The 22,692-nt window shown below is 37.1% G+C and overlaps 2 protein-coding genes across 12 annotated transcripts in view; one reads left to right on the top strand and one right to left on the bottom strand.

The window, feature by feature from the left end:
- Nucleotides 1–58: 58 nt before the first annotated feature.
- Nucleotides 59–22,692, bottom strand: part of LOC110847836 (histone deacetylase 4) — a 29,956-nt gene continuing 7,322 nt past the window's right edge. Inside the window, exons 3-31 of one of the 10 annotated variants that reach the window (XR_004834401.1) lie at nucleotides 14,426–14,586; nucleotides 13,557–13,664; nucleotides 10,204–10,390; nucleotides 10,007–10,093; nucleotides 9,738–9,860; nucleotides 9,322–9,605; nucleotides 8,941–9,226; nucleotides 7,000–7,026; nucleotides 6,756–6,909; nucleotides 6,560–6,677; nucleotides 6,160–6,452; nucleotides 6,067–6,092; nucleotides 5,946–5,980; nucleotides 5,804–5,824; nucleotides 5,408–5,452; nucleotides 5,284–5,317; nucleotides 5,084–5,194; nucleotides 4,940–5,015; nucleotides 4,828–4,853; nucleotides 4,669–4,692; nucleotides 4,556–4,578; nucleotides 4,272–4,484; nucleotides 4,072–4,150; nucleotides 3,882–3,995; nucleotides 3,721–3,791; nucleotides 3,621–3,639; nucleotides 3,356–3,533; nucleotides 2,364–3,270; nucleotides 59–1,067 (exon numbers count right to left, since the gene is read on the bottom strand). Coding sequence is in view for 9 of the 10 variants with exons in the window: in XM_022094859.2 (XP_021950551.1) it covers nucleotides 2,961–3,270; nucleotides 3,356–3,533; nucleotides 3,621–3,639; nucleotides 3,721–3,791; nucleotides 3,882–3,995; nucleotides 4,072–4,150; nucleotides 4,272–4,484; nucleotides 4,556–4,578; nucleotides 4,669–4,692; nucleotides 4,828–4,853; nucleotides 4,940–5,015; nucleotides 5,084–5,194; nucleotides 5,284–5,317; nucleotides 5,408–5,452; nucleotides 5,804–5,824; nucleotides 5,946–5,980; nucleotides 6,067–6,092; nucleotides 6,160–6,452; nucleotides 6,560–6,677; nucleotides 6,756–6,909; nucleotides 7,000–7,026; nucleotides 8,941–9,226; nucleotides 9,322–9,605; nucleotides 9,738–9,860; nucleotides 10,007–10,093; nucleotides 10,204–10,390; nucleotides 13,557–13,664; nucleotides 14,426–14,586; nucleotides 18,709–18,772 (3,297 nt within the window). In the remaining variant the exon portion in view is untranslated. Of the gene's footprint in view, nucleotides 3,271–3,355; nucleotides 3,534–3,620; nucleotides 3,640–3,720; nucleotides 3,792–3,881; nucleotides 3,996–4,071; nucleotides 4,151–4,271; nucleotides 4,485–4,555; nucleotides 4,579–4,668; nucleotides 4,693–4,827; nucleotides 4,854–4,939; nucleotides 5,016–5,083; nucleotides 5,195–5,283; nucleotides 5,318–5,407; nucleotides 5,453–5,803; nucleotides 5,825–5,945; nucleotides 5,981–6,066; nucleotides 6,093–6,159; nucleotides 6,453–6,559; nucleotides 6,678–6,755; nucleotides 6,910–6,999; nucleotides 7,027–8,940; nucleotides 9,227–9,321; nucleotides 9,606–9,737; nucleotides 9,861–10,006; nucleotides 10,094–10,203; nucleotides 10,391–13,556; nucleotides 13,665–14,425; nucleotides 14,587–15,724; nucleotides 15,855–18,708; nucleotides 20,907–22,692 lie in introns of those variants that run through there. The other 9 variants (XM_035849784.1, XM_022094854.2, XM_022094859.2 and 6 more) reach the window with 9 other exon arrangements.
- Nucleotides 7,154–8,825, top strand: LOC110847838. Of its 2 annotated transcripts, XM_022094861.2 has the most exons (8): nucleotides 7,154–7,331; nucleotides 7,389–7,448; nucleotides 7,511–7,640; nucleotides 7,697–7,942; nucleotides 8,014–8,133; nucleotides 8,191–8,283; nucleotides 8,351–8,462; nucleotides 8,519–8,825. In XM_022094861.2, exons 5-8 carry the CDS (start codon nucleotides 8,053–8,055, stop codon nucleotides 8,740–8,742), a joined length of 510 nt encoding a protein of 169 aa, XP_021950553.1. In that variant the 5' UTR covers nucleotides 7,154–7,331; nucleotides 7,389–7,448; nucleotides 7,511–7,640; nucleotides 7,697–7,942; nucleotides 8,014–8,052; the 3' UTR covers nucleotides 8,743–8,825. The 2 variants fall into 2 exon arrangements, with proteins under 2 accessions (XP_021950553.1, XP_021950552.1); XM_022094860.2 differs by lacking the exons at nucleotides 8,191–8,283; nucleotides 8,351–8,462; nucleotides 8,519–8,825 and having other exon boundaries at nucleotides 8,014–8,128.

Here is a 22,692-nt window from a genome sequence, read left to right as displayed (position 1 = left end):
AGCCGTGACTTTTGTGCATAATGAACAAAGGAAATAATGTGGAAAGCATGAGGTTTTATACTTTTTGGACAAACAGAATTGTTTTTTAATTGTTGTTCAAGAAAATAAACACTGCCGCCCGGAAGTGGCCGGAAGGAAGCTTACATAGCGTCATGCTCACACCAGCAACTAAATAAGAGTAATAATAATACGGACATCAATATGTGGAAAATAAATCTGACTAGAATTCGTAAGTTACAAAACTTGACTGTGCTATATAAGCTAAGAATAATTATAGAAATGGATACAGAATAATTTTAAGATGATGATCAAGTAACTGTGTATAAGCTAATTAATAAAATATTATTTAACAATTAATTAAATCAGTAAAATGTTAACTAAAACCCGCCTTGTAAATACGGTTTAAATTGAAAAGAGTACAAAGATTTTGACATTTTTTGTAATTATATTATACGATAAAATATTCATTCCGTTCAAGTCGTGTACACTTTGTCAATCAACAACAAATTGTGCTGACTGAGTTGTTACATAATATGTTGTAAAGCTATACATAAAATTTTAAAAATATTTGTTACACATTCTTCTTTTTGAATGTTTCAGTTTTGACCACATGCACACAGGTACGCACGGTTTACCAAAAAACTTTGAGATAATTCCATTAGTGGAATTTGACATTATTATGTATATTACATAAACTATTGGCTAAATATATATATATATATATATGTATTTTTTGCATAATTTTCTTGTTACACAATTTTATCAATTTCCAAATGTTAAAATGAGAAAGCAAATTGTGGGTTACTCTGAAACATAGTCTTAAAAAACTCGGATTCCTGAAATACATAAAAGTTTAACAAATTGTCATGCGTTGTGTAAAAAAAAAAGATTCGAAACGAACCATACAAGAACTATTACTTTGTTATCGTTTGTGAATATGAGGTTTGCATAGCACTCATTCTGACATTGTTAACATAAAAAACTCTTCATTGGCGACAAACATACGTACTTACATAAGTACTAATAATGTGGTACATGTATTATGCATTTATAATTAAACACATCTACTACGTACAGAGGGTGTTTACAGATTTTGTGGAAAGACAAATTTATGGGTAAACTGGGAACCTATATTCCTCTTTGGCCCCAAATTTCGAACACGTAATCCTCAAGATCACGGTCACACATGTACCTAGTTTCAAATTTTTATCTTTAAAAATGAGCTCAAAAAGTGACCTCAAAGTAGAGGAATCGGTGAAAGAGTTTTCCAAGCAGCAGACATTTTTTATCTCTGTCATTGAAAATACTTTGTTCTAGGCACCCAAGCCTCAAAAAATCCATCGGACTGCTGTCATGTTACTTAATATGTACCCCGGAAAAAGATGTGGAGGTCATTCCGGGGTTTTCCTTTAAATCTTGGCTGTCCGGTTGGGTAATTTCGGCCGTATATGAAAATGTCGCGTCGTGATGGATGCAAACTTTGTCAGGCTCTTCAAAATGCTTCTTTGCAATTTTGACCTCGAACAACTTATGTAAAACATTGTCCATAAAGTACTTCGAGTTTATTTTTGCATTAGACGCACCAGATACCAACGTTAGCACTCCACGGTCCATCATTGCATCTACCACCAGGAATAAGTCAGACAACTTTTCCTTCTTTTCAGACCCATGGTTTGAAATCTGCTTTCGGTCCGTTTTGCAGCAAATTATTTTTGTCCTGTTATAGTTTTGAAGGTAGCCGAGTGCCCAGGTCAATGTGACGACAAATTCGGAATTTTTGTTACCAACATGACCTTCAAACAGCCTCTGACTGTTAGTTTTTTTGTTTACAATATGGGCAAATTTAAGTGCGCGGACTTTCGCCTTCCTCTGCACAGATTTTTTAAAATTGTGTCATAAAATGCTATTAACGTGTCCAGGAGACATCTGGGATTGCATTGTGACCTGTTTTTTGGTTATAGGATTCTGATTGACATCGTGGTGGTCAATGTTCTTCAGGGTGGCAGAATTCATCGTTTTGAGGGGTATGCATTTCGTGGTATACCTTGGTCGGATGAAACTAATTACCATCGTTTTATTACAAAATCAATACAATTATATGTGAGGGACACGATAAGATAGGTTTCAGATTTTTGGATAATCGTTTGGGCACTCTTCGCGGCCAAATTAGCTTCGGAAACCGCTTTTACGGTTCGTCCACTTTGGGCTAACTTTTGGGGGCCAACTTTGAAGATAGAAATTTGAAACTTTTGGCAGATGTGGTCGTGACCTTCGAGATCATGTTTGCCAAATTTGGCGCAAATTGGATCACAAGTAATCCATGTAATTGTCTTTCTACAAAATCTGTAAACATCCTGTATTACATAATATGCATATATATGTAAATATACGAAGTCGTACATAGCCGACCCTGTGCTAGTCGATTCGTGACGGGAATGTATTTAACGAGTTGCGAAGATACATAAACGTGCAAAGAAATTTAACAAACGAACAAGACTAGTTGAATTTTAGAGGATATATGTAAATGTATGCAACACTTTAGATAACCAATTTCAGATTCAAACTATATTTGATTTTGTATTAGAAATCTCTGTGAAACAATCTGGATCATTTTTAACAAGAGTAAATAAAATGTCTGGTTCTACGAGACTCGATCAATTGTTTATTTTTGGAGGCATGTTGCACGTAACAAAAAATGCATGTCCCGGACAAAACTGTTGCGATCCAGCGCATTCTATACCTATTAAAATAATTGTATTTCGACTTGGAGTATTGGTCACGAAACAGTGTTTCACTCTAATTCGTAGGATTGTAAAAACAAAACAAGAATTTTGTTATAGACTCGTATGGTCGCTGTAGTAGTACTTTTTTGTGTGTCTCAGATTCGGATCCGGAAGCTTTGTGTATAATTTCTTACCAATATGACGCGACCAAGTTCATGAGTTGATTACATTGGGAGCTCATTGTTCTTGTTCCATGGGCTCCTCGCTGTCCCCTCTCACCCGTTGTTCATTTGTATTATCTTCATTCATGTTCATGTCGGAAGATCGGCGACCTGTCACTTTCGAAGACGAATTTATGGAAGCTGAAACATCGGAACTTTCACTGTCGTTGGACCTAGTCGTGGCTTCACTGGGTCGACGAGCATTATGCATGGACAACGACGCCATGTTAGCAGTTACGGTTTCCGATTCGACCCGTTCTCTCAATAAAATCTTGCCTTCCATCGAAGTTGCAGCAGCCTCCACTGCAGAACAAGAAACCAAAGACCTACAAAATATAAAGGATGCCATTAATTATACATTAATAATTGTTTTCTTCGATGCAATGCGAGTTACAAGAACGTAAAATAAACCTTTTAATGCAGGGCCAGTGGGGTTTTTGAACAGTCATTGTTTGTAAAAGGGTATCGACTGCAGGTGCGCTGGGAGTTCGAAGTAACTCCTCTTCAGGTATGGGAGTTATTTGCTCTCCCAACAGGGCTTTCACGCACTCTTGACTGGAGTCACAGATTGCTGGAAGATCGTAGCCACCTGTAACCAGAGTTAGAATAGTTATACAATTCTTCATGCATTTTGATATTCAGCATTTTCTATCTTCAAATGTCTAATAAAATTCACCTTCTAATGCCAGTACAACCTGAAATAAGAAACACAGTGTGTTAATTGCGCACAATGTGTGATGCGATGTAAAATAAGGATATAATAGTTTTTTACGTACTTTACCATGTCCAACAGTCATTAACTGTTGGACCATCCAACCAAAGCAAGCCGGCGTCACTTTGTACCCACCTAAAAGTCATGACACATTTAAAATATACTTTTGATAATATCAGATGTGGTCATCATGGTCAAAAACTAAATATAAAGTTTATATCATACCCAACGGGGCTGGATGGCCTGCAGCAGCATCAAAACCGCATGATACTAAGATAACGTCAGGTTGAAAGTCATTAGCGATCGGCATCACCACCGATCGGAAAGCTGCCATGTACTCTGAATTTGAAAAAATACAAAAAAATATTACATTCGATCCAAACGTTCAAATCAGTAAAAATATGTCAATGTGTACCTGCATCCCCCATTGGAGGATTTAAACCTCCACTCCACGGTATGTTAACGGTGAAGCCCATTCCATCTTCATGTCCACACTGAAAAATATAATAATTAAAACCACAGTTAAACTATGCATACCTTTACTCTGCATATTTTTTATCATGTTAAGTATGATGCTGATAAAGGAGCGTATATTTTTTAACTATGTATGCATACCTCAGTCACAGCACCGGTCCCAGGAAAAAAATTACCATCATCATGCCGATGGATAGACATGTATAAAACATGAGGATCGTCGTAGAAAATTTGCTGAGTTCCGTTCCCGTGATGAACGTCCCAATCAACAATCATGATTTTCTCAAGTTGAAATCTTGCTCGGAGTAATTTTGCAGTAATAGCCACCGCATTGAAGAAACAAAAACCCATTGCCTACAGTAAAAAGGATGAATCAATTACCATAAGGTTTAGCTTATTCCAAATAAATAAGAAATATTTCATACCTGCACAGGTTCAGCATGATGGCCTGATAAAACCAAAAAGTAAAGGGTAATGAATTATGAGCACTGTCTTAGTTGCGTATTTATGAAAATTATCAATATGCTAGGAATTTTACCTGGTGGTCTAACGATTGCGAATCCTAAAAATAAATACATATTTTTAGTCTAATTCTGACAACAATTTGAAAATAAAAATTGTCCAGACTAGTCGAAATGAAGATGTATTTTTCTTTGTCAAATGCTTGTACATAAGTGAAAGTTACATATACACTGACCATTGCGGAGTTCTCCGGCTGCAACCCTATAATAGATTTAAGTAACAAATGTGACTTGGATTCCGGTTGATTGGATAGATATTAGAATATCCGGTAATAAACGTTGTTTTACCTGAAAGCTAATTCCATGACACAACCAACTGCCATTCTAGCAGCCGCAGGAGTATGAATTTCATTCCACGCAGTATCTGAAAAAAATAATTGATTATTATTGATATTGCCTTTGTTTCATGAGTTTAATATTTATTGCATTCACCAGAGTCCACGCCAATTCCATTGCACGGCAATCGAACCAAACTCTTAATTGGGAGGCTCGATTCGGGGAAACGACTCAATTCCAAACGCTGACGACTCAACGGATTTGTACCTGTATGACAGTATTGAATTTAATAATATGATTATGTACTGGACTTATTCAATGCTGAAAAATTAGAATGCACAAAAAATATAATTTACCAAATAATAAAGTATGAGCCTCGCTGTGGACCACCTGGAGAATAACAAGACAGAATTTTAATCAATTATCAATGAATACATAAAATTCCATAAAACATATTCCTTCACTTTCAAATGTGCATACCTGAATTTCCTCCAAAGTTGCTTTCCTTGTTCGAATTCGTTCACACTAAAGAATATAAGTAAAAAAAAATCAAGAGAATATTCTCCCTGCTTCTGTTATCGTAGCATCGACTATTGATAAGAAGAAAGATGAAAACGTTAAAATCTAAGTTAATATTCCATCCGAAGTTGTTGACTCTTTCGTTGAACTCGGAAGCAATATTATACAGAAAATATTAGACGATTTTTATGTTTACATAACAATCCCTACATCGAAATAGAAGTCCATGTGCAGAAGGACAAGTGGAAATTGTTCACAACGCAAAGAGAAAGCTTTTAGAGTTAGTCAAACTCTGTTAATTATTGTCATGCAATAAATATCTTTCTCGGACCTCTCTCACCCAACCTATTTACTTACCATTCCAATAAGTCCCGTTTCCTATAAATTAAAATAAAACTGGTTAAAAATACCCAAGTTTTTAAAATACAGTGTCACTCGATGATCAGTACTACCAAGTACCTCATATACAAAAAACTTTAACTCCAAAATCTGATCTCACCTGAAGTCTTGCCCAAATGCTCTGAAGACGGCCAGCTAAACGACATATGCATAAAAATGAATTAACTTGGTGATTAGAATTATCACGACTTATTTTAAAATTAAGCATGGCTGTTGCTTACCATGTTCAGGATGCTGAGAGTTATCCCTGTGTAAAAGGAAATTGTCTGTAACCATTTAAATACAAGTGTACATTATTGAAATAAATTACTTACCCGCACAAACACTGATGTTTTAGCATGATGTTATCAAACGCTAATCCAGTGCCACCAGGCTTTGCAGACATTGTTTGTTGTAATACATCCTGGGGTGAACCTGGTGAGCCTAGTGCAACCAGGGGACTAGATAAAGCCCTAGAAAGGGGTCTGACGGTGTGATGGAGTCTTTGAGGAATGGCGGATACGACATTGGTGCCGCCAGGAATGTTAGTAGAACCTTCAGGGACAGGTGGTTGTTGATGCTTCAATAGGTGTTGCTGAACCATTCGATTCACGTAAGCGCTTCTGGCCTGCAAAAATATTAGCTTGAACGTTCCGATGAGACTATTTTTTAATCCTTGAGTTGTTTTCCTCTAAACTTTATACCCTAAAGCTACTTTTATGTAAAACACAATACCTGTTGTTGCTGAATGTGCTGAGTTTGTTCGTCAACCTCGCCCTCCCCTTCGCCAGAGTCTTCTTCAACGCTAACAGTCCTGCTAAGAGATCCAAGCACCGCACCCCGAGACCCAGCTCTGTTAAGAAAAGATGCCATAAAATTCAACAATACGGTGCAATTTAATGTCGAGCAATCACAAGCTCATTTTAAGTACCTGGTTAATACAGTTTGGCGAATTGCATTTCTCAACAATTGATGAGTTGTGGGTGGTTGATTCATGTTTGGATTGCCAGGAATTTGTGATCCTGTGATTCCATTTACCATTCCAACACTGTTCATGACCAGCATAGGATGACCAAGTGGCAGAGCTGAAATTGTGTACGTATGTAATGTATATTAAGTATGTATATTTATGAATAAAGTGTCACTTCAGTGAAAATATCGTCATGATTTCTTACGTGCAGATTGAGTTCGTCCAAGGGGTCCTGTTGATACAAAGATACAAATTAAGTTGTCTTTTATACAAACCTATATCCAGCTATAGCTATATTAGCCATAGAGGACAATTTATGGTCTCACCCCACTCGCCGCTCATTCAATTCATGTGACGCAAAACACAAACTTTGTTCTAGTCAATATTTAATTATTCGGTGCTCAATAATATTACAAATAGTCACGACAATGGATACCAGTAGTAGTGGTTTTGAAAGTTGGAATGAGGACTCCTTTGATGCGACAAATGAGCCAAGTACCTCGTCACTCTTATCAGAAGAAGAAGATAATAATGAAGGTGGGTTTATTTATATTCTTTATATTTATTTTACTTATTATCTATTCCTTTGGTCAGATGTTAAAAGCAGGAAGAGAAAGTACAACTATGTACAAAAGGATCCAAACGAGAAGAGAGGTTCGTTCGTTGTTTAATATTATGATGCAATCCACGTACAAATAATTCATTCATATATTTAGTTAAAGGTCAGAGATTCGATCCTATTGTGATTTGCAATGAGACAAAAGCAAATGGGAAATTATGTTTAGAAGAAATTCGACAATCATGCATGTCCCCCCATTATAAGCTCAATCACGGAGAAGAAGAAATGTAAGGTTATAACTAAAAATCAAATAATTAATCAATAAGCTAATTTATTTATGTAGTAAGAAAAAGAGGAAGACCGACAACTTTTTTAGTGCTTGTAAATCCAAAGAGAACAAATGCATTGCCGAGAAAATCACTTTTTTCCAACTTGACCAACAAGCTAAGAATAAGCCCAAAACTTTCCCAATTCTTCCAACTGGTACAGAACCAAAGGGTGACCAAGACTTATTTCTGAGACCTCAGCTATTCAAGCCAAGAAGTATGAGGAGTCGCAAAAAGTGGACAGGAGTGCGTATCATGGAACGGTATGTATTTGTAACTCAGTATTATTATCTTATTATTATCTCATCTCATTATAAACTATGTTTATTATTAGGTGATCTGCCAATTCAAACCTCCGGATGATAAGCCAGAGATGACCATGAAGGAAATGATGGATAGATACGAACATGACCCCAGTTTCGAGTCTAAATGGTTTTATGACGTTAGCAGCGAAGTAAGTGATACATTTATGTAGTTTGCCATTTAAAATAACACTAAATTGTTCGTGCAGAAAGGCCCATGTTATTCCACCCATCTTAGGAAGAACTCCACGTCTCCAGTCACGGAAGCGGATCTCGTTGACAAGTGGTCAACTTTTATAATGGCAAGTGTACAATAAACAAATGAAGACTAAATTACATGAATTATTACAACATTTCCCTTATTTACAGCGAATTAAGTTTGGTGACGGAAAAGCAGACAGTAAGACGACCAAACATGAAAATTTTCGAGCTGCGATGAACTGGCAGCACCCTTACTGCGTGTTGGCCCATTATAAGAGAGGTGAACGAAAGTAATTAATTGTATCGGCATATATAATGATAATGTTTGCTATTTAGTTCATGGAGTTGGTGGAGGGACAGGCATGAAGATAACAATGATGAATCAGAAAGTGTCCCAGAAATCCAACTTTATTTGTGCCTTATCGCCAGAGGAGGATAAGAAGATGGTGAATATCGCCGTACATGGCACACAAATATATTATCCTGTGCAAAATTATGAGGATCTTCTTTGGGAGAAATTTACATTCCCAAAGACAACGACTGTTTTAGTTAAGAAATAACTATTTTTATGAACCGTGCTTAATATCAACTTTGTTATTTGGTTAGATTTATACTTTGTCAATAAAGTTATTATTGACCTCAATACTTGTGCTCGACTTATCCTCGTGATGCAATCCTTCTACTGCTCTAGACTTTGATACATACATATGTAGTATAATGACTTATATTTTTATCATAAGATAAACTAAATTTATTACTGTGATGGATTGTACGTCCTGGTCCCACCCTCTGAGGGTCCTGCTGTTGTGCAAGTTGTTCTGCTTGTGCCTGACTAGCAGCATTCAATGCTTGAGCCTGGTATGTGGTCAACGCCATCATTCCGCCAGATTGATACAAAGCTTCAAGCTCGGCAGGGTCCATGGGAAGATTTGGAGGTGGGTAAAACGGCATTGGCATTAATGGACCATTGCCTGACTGTACTGAAAGGGGTGGAATCGGGCAGCGTACTTCAGTCTCCGACACAGCAGCCAACTTACTTTCCTGCTAAATATATTGTCAACATGTGCATAAGAAATTTGGTGAGAAAAATATAGACGACGACGACCTACGCCTAGTTGTTGCGAGATTAAGAATCTTACAGAGTTTGGAGGAATTGGTCTTCCCAAAGTGAGGGAGTGGGGCACTCTCGCCCCCAAAGAAATGTTGGGAAGTGAAGGGCTGCTGTAGAGTGTTAAGTCGCACACGCTGTTTGTTGGGCCGTATGCTGAATGTCCATAAGGTGACCCTCCGCTTCCTCCACTGTCATCATGCTGAGGTGTGCCCCCACCACTTCCTGATTGTGGTGTGCCCACAATTCCACAGTTAATTGGAGGTGAATTCGGTCCTGAATCAGGCGTTGATCCCGCACTACCACTTCCATCCACTGAAAAAGGAAAAATGCGGTTGCATACTTGTACATGTGTATAATTTCGCTTAATAAATAAAAGGTGCATCTGCCACTCAAAAAATAAAGCAATTTTCAAAAAATAATATAAAGTCAATAAATGAAGCGTACTTGCGAGATACGAACGACGTTTAATGTGTGAGCGCTCTTTTCGACGAACCAAAGGACTACTGCGACGCTCCAAAACTCTTTGCTTTAGTCTCATTTTCAGTAAGGTTATGTTAGGTTCAGATGCTGCAAACCCACACAGTTGAAACACAGTCACGTCAAACAAGCTTGTACGCGGTTGATTATTATTATTATTATTATATTTTATGACTCCTTCAATGGAACCAGTGCCAAACATTAGTAACCGAACCATTGCATATGTTTCAACGTACCTGTCTTCCTGAGGGGAAAGTCATCTTCGTATTTCGCCATCAACATTGGACGACGATACGGATGTGATGGAAATGGTCCTGGTTGACCTATCACATTCAAAAGCAAGCGCATATTTACATACATATTTTTCATGTATTTGGTGCCTCTACACTGGGACTTTTACTTTGTTTCAAACGACTCATTATGTATGGTATACCTGGTGTTGGGGTTCCTGCAGCCCCATAAGCCGCCGCTTCCCGTTGTTTCTTGTTCAGGAGAAAGCCCTGAAGTTTCTGTTTCACTTCCGACGAGGCGATCGCGCTCTGCTCATTCTTGTCCTTATTTTTCAACGCCTCCAATTTGTCCCTTTCTTCATCCTGACGACGTTTATTTTCCCAGAACTCCTGAAAGAAATGGTTCATTCACTAAAAAATGACCTTATCACATGTCGACGGGCGTTAAACCAAAGTCCACACGCACTCATTTCATTAACCTAATTTTAGAGTAACCATACATATCAATCGCATTATAGACATTGTGACTTTATTTTAAGGTATTACATTCATGCATCCACTTTTAGCTCTGTATACTTATTGCTCGCTCTTGTTATGCTGACTCATATGCACAATGGCTTCATAAAGTTTGTCCCATAATAAAATTGCTTTACGAAAGGCAACCTGTTTGTAATAAAAGTCTAATTTTGGGTTCAGCCATGTCATTTATGTAGATAAAAAAGTGGAGTATAGCTTAGTTTCAACCCAACCCGATTCGCATTGAGCATGTTGTGTTTAACAAGAATTTTGCTGCAGGTATATAGGAGCGCCGCATGTATAAATAACCGATTTTAGGTCAAGGGACATATACAATATTGATTTTTAGCGTCTAAGTTAAGACTAGGGAATGGCAAACACCCGTTTCGCAACTACCCAGCTCTCCACGAGTGCAAGCAGTGCGGGCGGAGAGAAAGAGCAAAAATAGACCAAACTGCCGAGTTTCATGCTGAACTGTTTTCCCCACTTGATGTATTTTGTATGGTTCTACTTCTTCCTTTTCCATGAACAAACTTTTCTCTCTCATCCTCAAAACAAGCACGAACAAAGAGAGGAAGCAAGCACCAACGTTTCCCATTATTTAATTCAACCAACCAACACACATACAGCCCTCACAATGTAAAAACAGGCTATTTTTAGCACGTCTAATTGTGTCCAGAAAGCAATGAATAAGTGAAATTTCGTGCAGATGGATTGAAACTATATACTGCGCTGATTTGGAAATCTCGACAACTATTGTAACGACTTATCCAACTATTAACCAAAGTCTTTCTCAACTCGTCTGCAAACTGGTGAAAGTATGACAACTGTCAGTTTTCAACAATATTTACGATATTAATTTCAACTTTCACTCTGCCTGCATCTCCTCTCGAAGCATCCTTCTTCTTGTTGCTGCTATTATTAAATCAAATGGTAATAAGAGACGGTTTATGATGGTGGTTATGATGATATATAATTTACAGCGTTGTCTTCTCATGTTGTGCAACCACAATATTGTGAATTCATGTTTTCGTTCCTTTAGGCATGATGATTAGGAAAGATTATGGAAGGACTTTGCCATACTTCAATGGGATGAAAGATTCTCCGAAACGATTTATTTTCTCCACTCGAAATATTACATCCATTTCCACACGAGCATCATTTGAAGTTCTTGTCACAATACCACGTATTCCTTTGATGTGGAAAGTTGCGGAAATGTGAACAAAGCTATATGCATTATGTATGCAGATCCTATATGTGCCCGACATATCACAGGTGGCTCCCTATAGGCTGATGTATTTATGTTGCTATTTATAAAATTCCGCAAATAGAAGCCTAACTGCGTCGTTTCTGTCCTTTTGGAGTAAGCCTCTTATCTTTTTGAGCACAAGCTGGGAGAAATCAGGAGAGGAGAAGAGAGATTATTTCTGGTGGAAAGTGGAAAAGCAGCAGCAGTCGAGCTGGAAGGAGTGAGGAGCTCAAGGTTAGAAGAAGGATGGATCACAGTAGTCATTGCTCCTCCACATCATTCCGCCCATAGGACGACGACGACGGCGACGGGATGGAGCGTGGAGTGAAAGCTGCTTTCCCCCACCAGCCAAATAAGGCCAAATCCACACACACACTCGCATGCACAAGAATCATCATGGCTTGGAAGGAGCATTATTATTTATTTATTACGAATCTTATTCTTTTATGATGCACATATCCCACTTCCGACTAACCCCTCTTAATAAGTAATCCTACCATTTACAGGACTCCCATAATACTTTGTGTCGACTGCTGCAGAGAGTTGACATGCAATGTAGCATGTGTGGCTTCCTCTGGATAGAAGAACAATTAAACAAGTGTATAGAATTTCTCCTACTTATTCATTCGTCATCAAAAGTTACTCTGCATTTACAGTGGGGCTATGTATGAACTACGTATACGTACGTATGAGAGAGTTCTAAAATAAAATCATCCTCAAAATATGCCATGCTTTCTTGGAGAAATCTGGACTATTTCTGGTCCTAAATCGATATTTCCCTACCTCACCAACTATGTTCCGCCGACTGTTGACTGTCAGAGACCTGCATACCTACGACAATACCCTCAACCTCATTCCGCACAATAAGATCCTCGTCCCGTGCCCTCCTTTCCTCTCATCCAATTTCAATTACCCTTCGCAAAGCCACCAAGTCCCGTCACCGTACAATAATGTAATCCTGGAACCAGGAAGTCAAGCAGACAAGCTCCAGGGAAAACCTCAGAGAAAATTAAATTGCAACCTTTGGTAGTCTGAAATGCTATTTTGGTACGCCATAACTTTTCCATACGTGGATCACACGTCTTTACATTTAATTTATTGCGGCATCGTATTATTCATTGTTATTATGCATAGCATATGTGTAGACAGTTTATTCAAAGGGGAGGCAAGGTGAAACAATGTTGTAGATTTCTGTGGATCTATTATTATTCTAAATAATACTAAATATTTAGTGTGGTATGGTAGTGGCATGTTGAATTCGGGATATTCTGTGATGATGAAGACCGAACACAATAAAGCACTAAAACAATTTGCCAACATTCTCACATGCTTTTCCACTCTTTTTCATCATACACAGGCTTCTACTACTAAATACCACGTTCAATTTCATCTGTTCTGAAGGGTGGTGGTTAACGGTTAACCTTGAAATGTTTACTATTTTTAGAATCACACTTCACATGAACATGACTCTTGGGTTAGATTTCATAGGCAGTACATCAAACTATGGTTTTGTGCATATGCCAACTCTCCAGCATCTCATTTCATATTCGTGCACCGAATCTGCGGATATATAGAGGCAATAGGTGCACATCCATCCATCCATCCATACGTACGTATCGTAGGCCAAAGGGAACACTTTCTTCCTGAATTTATAGCTTTTACCCATTTAGTTTCTGGATGAGTGAGAACTGAACTAGCTGTCTGATCGGCTTCATATTTGGCCTTATTAAATTCCTTAATGTGAAATAAGTGAATTTTGATTCAAATTGAATTTTGACCTGATTGCATTACCTTTAGTCTTTGGGCAAGCTGTTTTTCATGAGCCTCCGCCAGCTTCTGTCGCTGAGCTTGGTAACTCTGCAGCAAGAGCTGATGTTGGAGTTCTTGTTCTTGTTTCAACTGTAAAGTCAACAATTATAATGACAATTATCGTTAGTAAAAAAATAATTATGTCACTAGTTTTATGTTATGGGTAAAAACCATATGGAATATATACATCTAAACAAGTGAAGGATCTTCCCGAATAAATCACCAACAAGTGCTTATTATGCTTAGTCTGTAGTTAGGTCTTCTTTATGAAATTGAAGCTAATTTTTCAAGCGGAAAATATTTGAAAATTGATGCATAAATATTGGCCAGTTCGACAAACGCTAGTTATTGCAAATTGATAGAAAAAGCTGACTGCCTCAGCGTATATCACGTCTGAGCTTTGGGTATATATGTATTTATGTTGCTATTATACATTCAAGTTGCTGATCATTTGTCACTTGGTTAGAAATTTATGAGACACGGATGCATTTATTAGCTCAATGGCAAGTCATAGTTTGTTTGACGGTTTGAAACAACGCGACACTGTTCAAGATTACGCAACATTACCAATCGGTTACTGCCCTTAACCTACTTATAAAGAAACTCTTTCTCTATTTCGAGACTCATCGGCCTGAGAGACAAAAAAACATTCTGTCATGTACTCAACACACACACACTAAATGCCCGATTGCGACAAAGTTCTCCGCATCTCGTCGTAACATATGTACGTATTCTTGGCATTCAGTATATGCATACGTATGTATGTAGATATTTATGTTTTCGTTGATCAGTACATAATTTAATTCTACTGGAAACATTTTTATTTTCAAAATCATCGAATTGATTCATACCTGGAGAAGTTGCTGTTGGAATGCGTGGTCTTGCAGCAAGGGGTCCATCATGTGGAACTCGGGAATGACTCCGTTCATCGAAGGGCCGCCGCTACTTTCACTAGTTGGGCACACCCTTCGTAGTAACATTGGGTTGCTTTGGTCAGAATCCCCCCGAATCTCTGCACGAACACACAACAAAAACAAGCTAAGTTTAGGCAAAGGTGATGTAATATTGTAGCTAATTTCGGCTCGGTGATGGTATATTTATTAATAATTTGGTAGCGAAGATCAAACATGTACCACAATCAGCTAAATTTTTTCTCTGAATTCTGCATCCACCCAAACATGTATTCCTCGTCTACCACCACATCATCTGCTTCCCATCTCTCAGTTGTGTATTGGACCGAATTATCTCGCTGATAAGTTTTATCGGGACGGTCTCAATTACAGTTAAGACTGCCTGTAAACAGCCAGGTTCTAAAAGCATGATGCATGAGGGAGAACAAAGACTGGAAAAACAGTTTGGGAAAAATCAGGCGTACAATGCGTGATCTAATGATAATAAATCCCCTCCCCCAAATCGTATTGGTGGTCGGCACTGAAAGTGATAGATATTTTTTGCAGTCGAGATAGGCACCGTTAAGTGGACGCTATAAACATCGCCAAATTATTTTATCATTTTGTTGGTCATTCGTTAGAATCAAGGATAGAAAGAAGCTTTCCTTCAGTCTCGTAGTGCCGGCTGCAATTTATAAGCTCGCTTTTATCCTAATCAGTTATGTGCACACCTAATAACTCTTGCACAATTGATCGCAAAAAATACGAAATGGATGTGCACAGTCCCGTTGGAATATGTACACGTACTTATATTCCTTGTTTTTATAAATACGTTATTTTTACTGAACCAATCAAACTCCTTACTTAATTTAATCCTTGTTTACTTGCTTGGTATTTTTAAATGTTCTGAAGTTTGTGTATGACCTGAACTAGGTCATATACAAACTGAAGTATGTAAGTAATGCATATGTAGCATTCAGCGATGCTCCACGTCTTCATTGATGGATTCGTCGGACAGTAGATATTTACAACTTGTACTAGTTCATATTGTGCATAATATAGCATGTTTCCGCATAAATATTTTAGTACGCATTACAGAATTGAAAATTTAAACCACTTCATTATTAAAGGCAAAAAATATTTAGAATTTACTTAGTTTCGCGATTGAAACTATATTATTGCATGAATTATGCACACATCGTACAATGCAGATAAAATGTATGCCAAGCGTCAATATTTTGGGATATTTGAACCACTTACTTAAAATAAAATATATTAGACATGGGCAGAAAACTTTTGGCGTAATAAAATTGACGTGTTTTCCGTAATCAACACTGTAACAGACTCGTATCTTTATGATAAGCTAAACTGTTCGTGTACATTGGGCTATCTCTATTTATTCCACAATTTGCCTGAAGAGCAAGGTATTTTTCGGACGTAATTAACCACGTAGCCATATGCACATTACATATATGAGCACTCTGATGTTGGGACCATCATCGGTCAACCCAGACAAGAAAGATTTAAATTGGCGATAAACAATTTAGAGATAACCCAAAGTCACATGACATTTATTTGAGGTTCGCAAATTTATCAATCTGCATATGTACACAATATAGGTATACCGTACGCATAAACTGTATGGAAAATTTATAACATGTGCATGTATGGTAGTAATACTGTATATGTAAATGATAACAAAATATGGACGAAATGAAGTTGTGGAGAGGAAACAAATATATGATTAACCCGAAAAATGCAATCACTACTTGCTCAGCCATCAGGTTTTCAGAATGGTTTAGTTATTGATATGTTTACCGAGTGTGCAGGCAGGTTACCAATTTGTGAGTTCTTAGAATAACAGGTCCTTTCTCTTTCTGCTTTCTCCTATTTCCTGAGCTTTTGTCGTCCAATTAGTTCAATAAACAAAGTATGTATATGGACCAACAACTAATATGTTTCTTACACACACTTAACGAACTCTTTGCACCTCATATTGAAACTTGAAAACCAACTTGAAAAAATCTTTCTTTTTATACTTTGGCTCATAGACAAACTTGAAGCCAAAATTTGGCTGCTCCCTCAAAATTCTTCGGAAAATCCAATGAGATCACCCTAAAATCAAATCGGGGGATGAACTGGAGACAAAATATACTTTCTTTCAATGGTAAACATGATTATCGTCAATGACATCAACGTACGTACGTAAATGGGTGAGGGCGCCGAATAAAAATGCATTTTCTCTTTAATCAGCTGCTACATGATGTATGCTACGCGTCGTTGTTGCAGTTTTGCAGATATAACATTTGGCAATGGTGGCTAAATACGATATACTTACAAAATATCCTTCTCGCGATAAATAAATTCATGCAATTCAGGCTGGTGAATTTATTTTTCATATGTCTAGCTCGACCTCACTCAAAAAGAAAAATGTTAGCTGGTGTCATGTTGTGTTTAAAAGATATGCTGTAGATGATCATCACTGCACTGCAGTTGTTTTGATAACCATGTTATTAGGTGCTTGCCGAAAAGCGAACAAGAACCAGCATAATTAAAGCCGAAGGAAAATTGGATTCAAAATAGTAAAAGCTCAATGGCCATGAGCACACGATGGAAACTCATGGGTTGTTGTTGTAGGCGGAACAGACCAACACCAGTCCTACCGAGAAATTAATCCCACTTACGCCAAAACATTCAATTAACAAGGTTTGGTTAAGATAAATGGTCGTATTTGGCACAATTCCATTATTTCTATGGAGGGTTATCACTTTCTGCATTGATGCAAACCGTGCTCCTATCTATCATTATGCATAAGTTGTTGGGTGACGCCATTCGATCGGCCCAAGATTCTATTAAATTACAGAATAACGGTGTACAGATGATAACGATCTGTTAAATGCTAGTATGCATCTGAATAAAATAAATAAAATTTACACCTTTTTTCCCAGCAAAGGAAAATCTTCAAAACCACATGTGTACATATGCTCATACATAAATATTAATAAATAGATTCTCTAAAATAAGTATATTTTTAGACGAATGCGTCTTAATTTTTACATGGGGTTTCTCTTTAGTTGTACATTACGCTCAGTTTTCCTGATTGTACGAAATAAATTTCAGGCCTAAACCGCTTTGTAATTTTCCATTAAACTAATTAATTTAGTAGCATCGATCTATGTATATTATAACTACTTTTGAACGCACGCACGTGAAATTCATTAATAAAAAGTAAACAGGTGTCTATCTGTTTACCCCTTAACCATACTCCTTAACCTCTCATATACTCGTGTGTACATACACTATACAGAATTTCAGAGTATGCATAAGAAGTATATTTATTCAGAAAGTGATATCTCTCGTACTGAAGCATCGGGATAATCTGGATTTTGTGTTGAGTGTTTTAATTTACTACTGCTGCGTGATCAATATTTATGTGATGTCTGTTGTTTCTGGTGGATCGTCTTACTAGAGTTTGAGCAATCATGAATTCATGATATCCTGCATAAATATATAAGATGACGAAAAAATATTAAGCACCAAAAAAGTACGAGTACACGCATATTGGAATTACTTTATTGGCTGGTGGTTACAAAACAGACGTCGCATTGAGTTGGTGAGTTAAGTACATATGTATGTATGTTGACTTGACTTATCTTTACTTATTTTATCATACACACAGGGACCATTTATGCTGCAACGGCATGCCTCCTCCCCCAAAAACTGATAAATAAATACGACATATTATACTTGCGTATACTGGATGGCTGGTGGTTTTTTAACCATGCAGCACAGTGATACATTGGACATTGCTCAGCAGCGTCGAGGAGTTAATTCGGTCACAACATAAATACAAAAGCAAGGACCAGAAGGCTGTATTTTCGAGATGATAAAAACAAGTCGATGCTCAATAAAGCGAGATATGATGGAGCAAATAATTTTTGTACAGTTTGTTATATTAACGTGGTTGTTGCGTTGTGTGTGAGGAGAATAATGCTTTACTGTCGAGTGCACAGAATGCAGAGTGGTTTTAATGGCATCTCTAAATTTACTGCTGATCAAGCTGGTATTATAAGAACCATGTTGACACTGTCGACGTCAACTAACTAATTATCTAATATGCGGTTTCCTCCTCCATGTAGTTGATAATAAATATTCTGACATAATTGTAACGAGCTTATAATAATTATTATTAATAACGCACAAAGCAGAGTCGTGTGGGGGAGAGTAAAAACAGAGGAACATACCCAAACCACAATTTAGGATATTTTCCGGCATTCTCAGCATACTAAAATCCCTTTCAATACCCATTCACGTCACTGGCAATTTTTGCAATTCAACTCTTGTGTAATAATAATGTTGTTATATTTATATTGATTTATTGTGCACAATTTTTTTTGCTCAATTTCGTATCGAAATTGAGATATTTTTTCTTGGCATTTTCCTGGAAATTTGTTTTGCAGAGTTCTGTTTTTATTGGGATCATATATGATTTCGGCAAATTATGTGTATTTATTTATTTAGTAAAATTTTATTTTCGTCAGGCCACACCTTGCATATTTCAGTTACTGTCTGAATTACGCAGTATGCACGTTACTATAAAATACCACTACACCACGATTTCGAATGCTACATATGTGCGTCAACGATGATTCTAAAAATTTCAGTATGAACTACCAATAAGTCTACGCAAGATCACTTTTTAGGCTGCAGTCCACTTGTGACGATGATATTTTCACGCTACGACTGAGGTCACTTGATCACTTTGTAGCTTAAGTATCACATTGATAGTTCTTGAAAGCATGATGTGCAATGTACAACGAGTGTGGTAGGACTTTCACCCGCACATGCATTTGGTGGCGTTTATTAGGGCTCATTCCACAAGAATGTTGTCCCTGAATGCGATGTTTTTTTAAGGAACCGAAGCTTTCACTTTTGCAAAGACGAAATATGTCGCGTTTTCAAAGGTTAAACTGCTACCTGATCAAGTAGCACAGATTTTGACACTGAATTAGGTTCTGTTGAATGGTAAATATAGTACATCTGCAGAAGAGGAATCATGGTTTATTGCCACTTTCCAAACTGCAACTAACTGGGTTTGGTTAGGTTTGCTTGGTGTGCATCAAAAGTACATAGTAATATACGCAACACATACTGTTCCTGACTGGCTTTTCTCGACTACTGATGCTCAAGCAACATCACAGTTACTGTTGAACTCTTTCTTGTATAATAATGATGTGAATGGTGTGTATATTTAGATTTTAAGGACTAACTATATTGCGTGAAGTAAGGAACTCAACAGTTTGGCCGTGGTGTCTTATTTTAACATGTTCAAGCTCTAGGAACAAAAAAAACACCCTCGATTGTATTTTTGCAATATTGCTTTCCAGTCGAGAGGAACTCGCTACAAAAGATGAAGTTCTGCGTTGTTGGGGTTATATTAATCAGCAACTGCTAATCATCTCGTTGCTCTTGCGAGTGTGAACGAGTTCACATTAATTGGGTTTTATAGAACACGAAGAAGAATACAAAGATCACTCATTGACGTATTTTGTAGCAGCATCGTATTATAAATGAGACCTGTCACTTCCTGTCATTCAGTGAGCAAGACGAGTTCAGGTGATGCGAAATTTCTATGTTGGAGTTTATTGTTGGAAACCATTCGGAAGAGGAATGAGGATTTTGCAGGCAGCAAATCTAATGACACTTATTCTGGTGCTTGTGAAAGAATTGCCTCAAGATATGATTTCAGGGTCGACGCAATTTTTTGTGGGAATTACATCTGCATCTTGTAGATTGTTAAAATGGAGGTAGCTATTTTTATACATGAATGTTCCCCATCACCTCAACTAACAATTGCACCATTGACGATAGTTATATAACTCTATTAACCGCATACATTGTACGAAATTAGGTAGCAACACAACCACTATGTTTGAATTGAACAGTCGTTGAGCACTGCCACTTATGTATGTACGCTTAAAGTGGAATCACTGATTTAGCAAGTTATTCAAACGCCACGAATGTAGTGAAAGAGTAAAATGTAACTGCTTCATAGCGACACAATTATTATTATTTCTTGTAATGTAATGTTCATGATGGTATTAAATACACTTGTTTCACAAGAGAACAGGCTGAAGAAGTATGACATGCATTAAATTTGCGTACCACCGTTGTGTATGAAAACTGAGGAACTGAAGGTTTTGGAAGTGTTGGACAAATGAAGACCAAATCAGTTCTTGGATATTATTATTATGTATTTGCTTGCCTAATTCACTGATGACTTGGTGACTGCAACGGCTGTACGCAAATATGTATGTACATACGTACGTATACATACGTATGTACGCTATGCTTCAAGAATGGAAGTTTTTGTGTGTCGGGATGCTTAATTCCAATGGACAACTGAATGTGATAATCTATTTGGCTGTGAAAACTGCCACACATCAGGTATACCAAAGTTATAAAACTGTATTGCAAGCAACTAATTGTGAGCTACGGCTGTCTCACGTTGTTTAACTCAGCACATTACGTATGGTAATATATCACAACCGAATTTGTTATCGATATTTTTGCTACACTTGAATCGCTTGCTTGAATGTTCAATGTGTGCTAAATTGAAAAAAAGTTCCTAGAGTGCTCAGTACCTATTATGTAGTACAGATCCAGATGATCTACTTGAAATGAAGCGCTCATAGAAATGCAAATCATGCTTATTGTTTGGCTAAAATATTTACGTCATCGTCACGAACCATTAAATACTTTATGTTCGCAGTGTCGTATGTACGTATCCACTTTCATAATTCTCGGGTGCAAATTTTATAAGGAGTCAAAATCAAGCACCACTGCGCTGTGCTGCAGACGTCGTCGAAACCAATTTAACTAATTTCAACCAGGACTATCACAGAGTCTGATGGAAGTTGTATGCTCCTTTGTCTCTATCCACTTTCCAGATGATGTTGTCCGCAAATTACCATACCAAAATGTTTCAAGCTTAAAAGTGCCAGAGATTAATTGTGCGGCGAATTACATAAAAACAACATTTGTAAATATGCCCTAGTAATTAGTTAATATTCATACCGCGTGCATCAACGAGTAAGAGAACCCATAGCGTTGCTGACACATAGTTTCTACAAAGTAGTTTGCAGCTTACTGTTTATTGGGTGACCTCATATTAATCAACTTGGTAATAATAAAAAAATATATATATATTTAAAAATTACGTTTCACGTGTTATAGCACTATTTATTTTATGGTTCCTTTAATGTACATGTACATATATTTATACTCATTAATTTTATGATGGGAAAGCTTCTCAGAATTTTATTAAATTCCTTTTCAAGATTTGGTGCAAATACGCAGTTCAGACGAATATTTATAAAGAGAACAGAGCATCCGATGCCTATTAGTAGTCAGTTGGGATTTTGGATGAAAATAGACGCTTGTTATCATTAGCAGAGTAAAAGAAAACAAATAGGAATAGATTTGGTGCGGTGTGGAAAAAAGCCATAACACACACACACCTTTGGTTAACATTGACTACAACTTGAGCGTGTCATCGTCTATGTGAAGCTTACGGTTGTGTCTGTTTTTTCACAATACGTTCTCTGGTCTAAATTTGAAACTTGAGGAATAAAAACGCTTCAGAGGATAGGATGAGTGCCTTTCTAAAAATAAATATCAATATTCTATTTCTGTCTCAAAATCTAAACTCTAAACATCAGAAGGAAAACAGTGCACGATGAGAAAAACTTTTTTTCAGCCAAGTCCTACGAAACAAATCTATGATCTATTTAAATCAACTCTATTAGCTTCGCAATAAAACGGATGTTGCTCCCTAATCATCAAATCTATTCATCTATATTTGAATTTATAACATAAAATACAATTTTTTGGTTTTCGTGATTTCTATGATTTTCAAAATAAACCACGTAGTCACCCAATATATTCAACAGAATTAAATGTGAAACTTGAACTACAGTAAAGAATATGGAGTTAGTAAACCAAACATAAAAAAAATGTATAAATAACAATACAAAAATACCAAACCATATGCACAAAGTTGGTACAGGGAATTACTGACATTTGATGAATCTATTTTTGGCAAAGGCAGGGGTTGACGATATTCGAGTCGCTAAATGATGGAAAAAGGGTCACTCGTTCACTATAAAAAGAACACTTGACGCGTTCCTTGCTTTCATACGTGCCTCATAAATTCCAACATTGCTGCA

The sequence above is a fragment of the Folsomia candida genome, unplaced genomic scaffold, assembly GCF_002217175.1.
Source record: "Folsomia candida strain VU population unplaced genomic scaffold, ASM221717v1 Fcan01_Sc003, whole genome shotgun sequence".
NCBI classification, from domain to species: Eukaryota; Metazoa; Arthropoda; class Collembola; order Entomobryomorpha; family Isotomidae; genus Folsomia; species Folsomia candida.
Note: the sequence above shows the minus strand (reverse complement) of the source record. Positions and strands in the feature narration are given on the sequence as shown.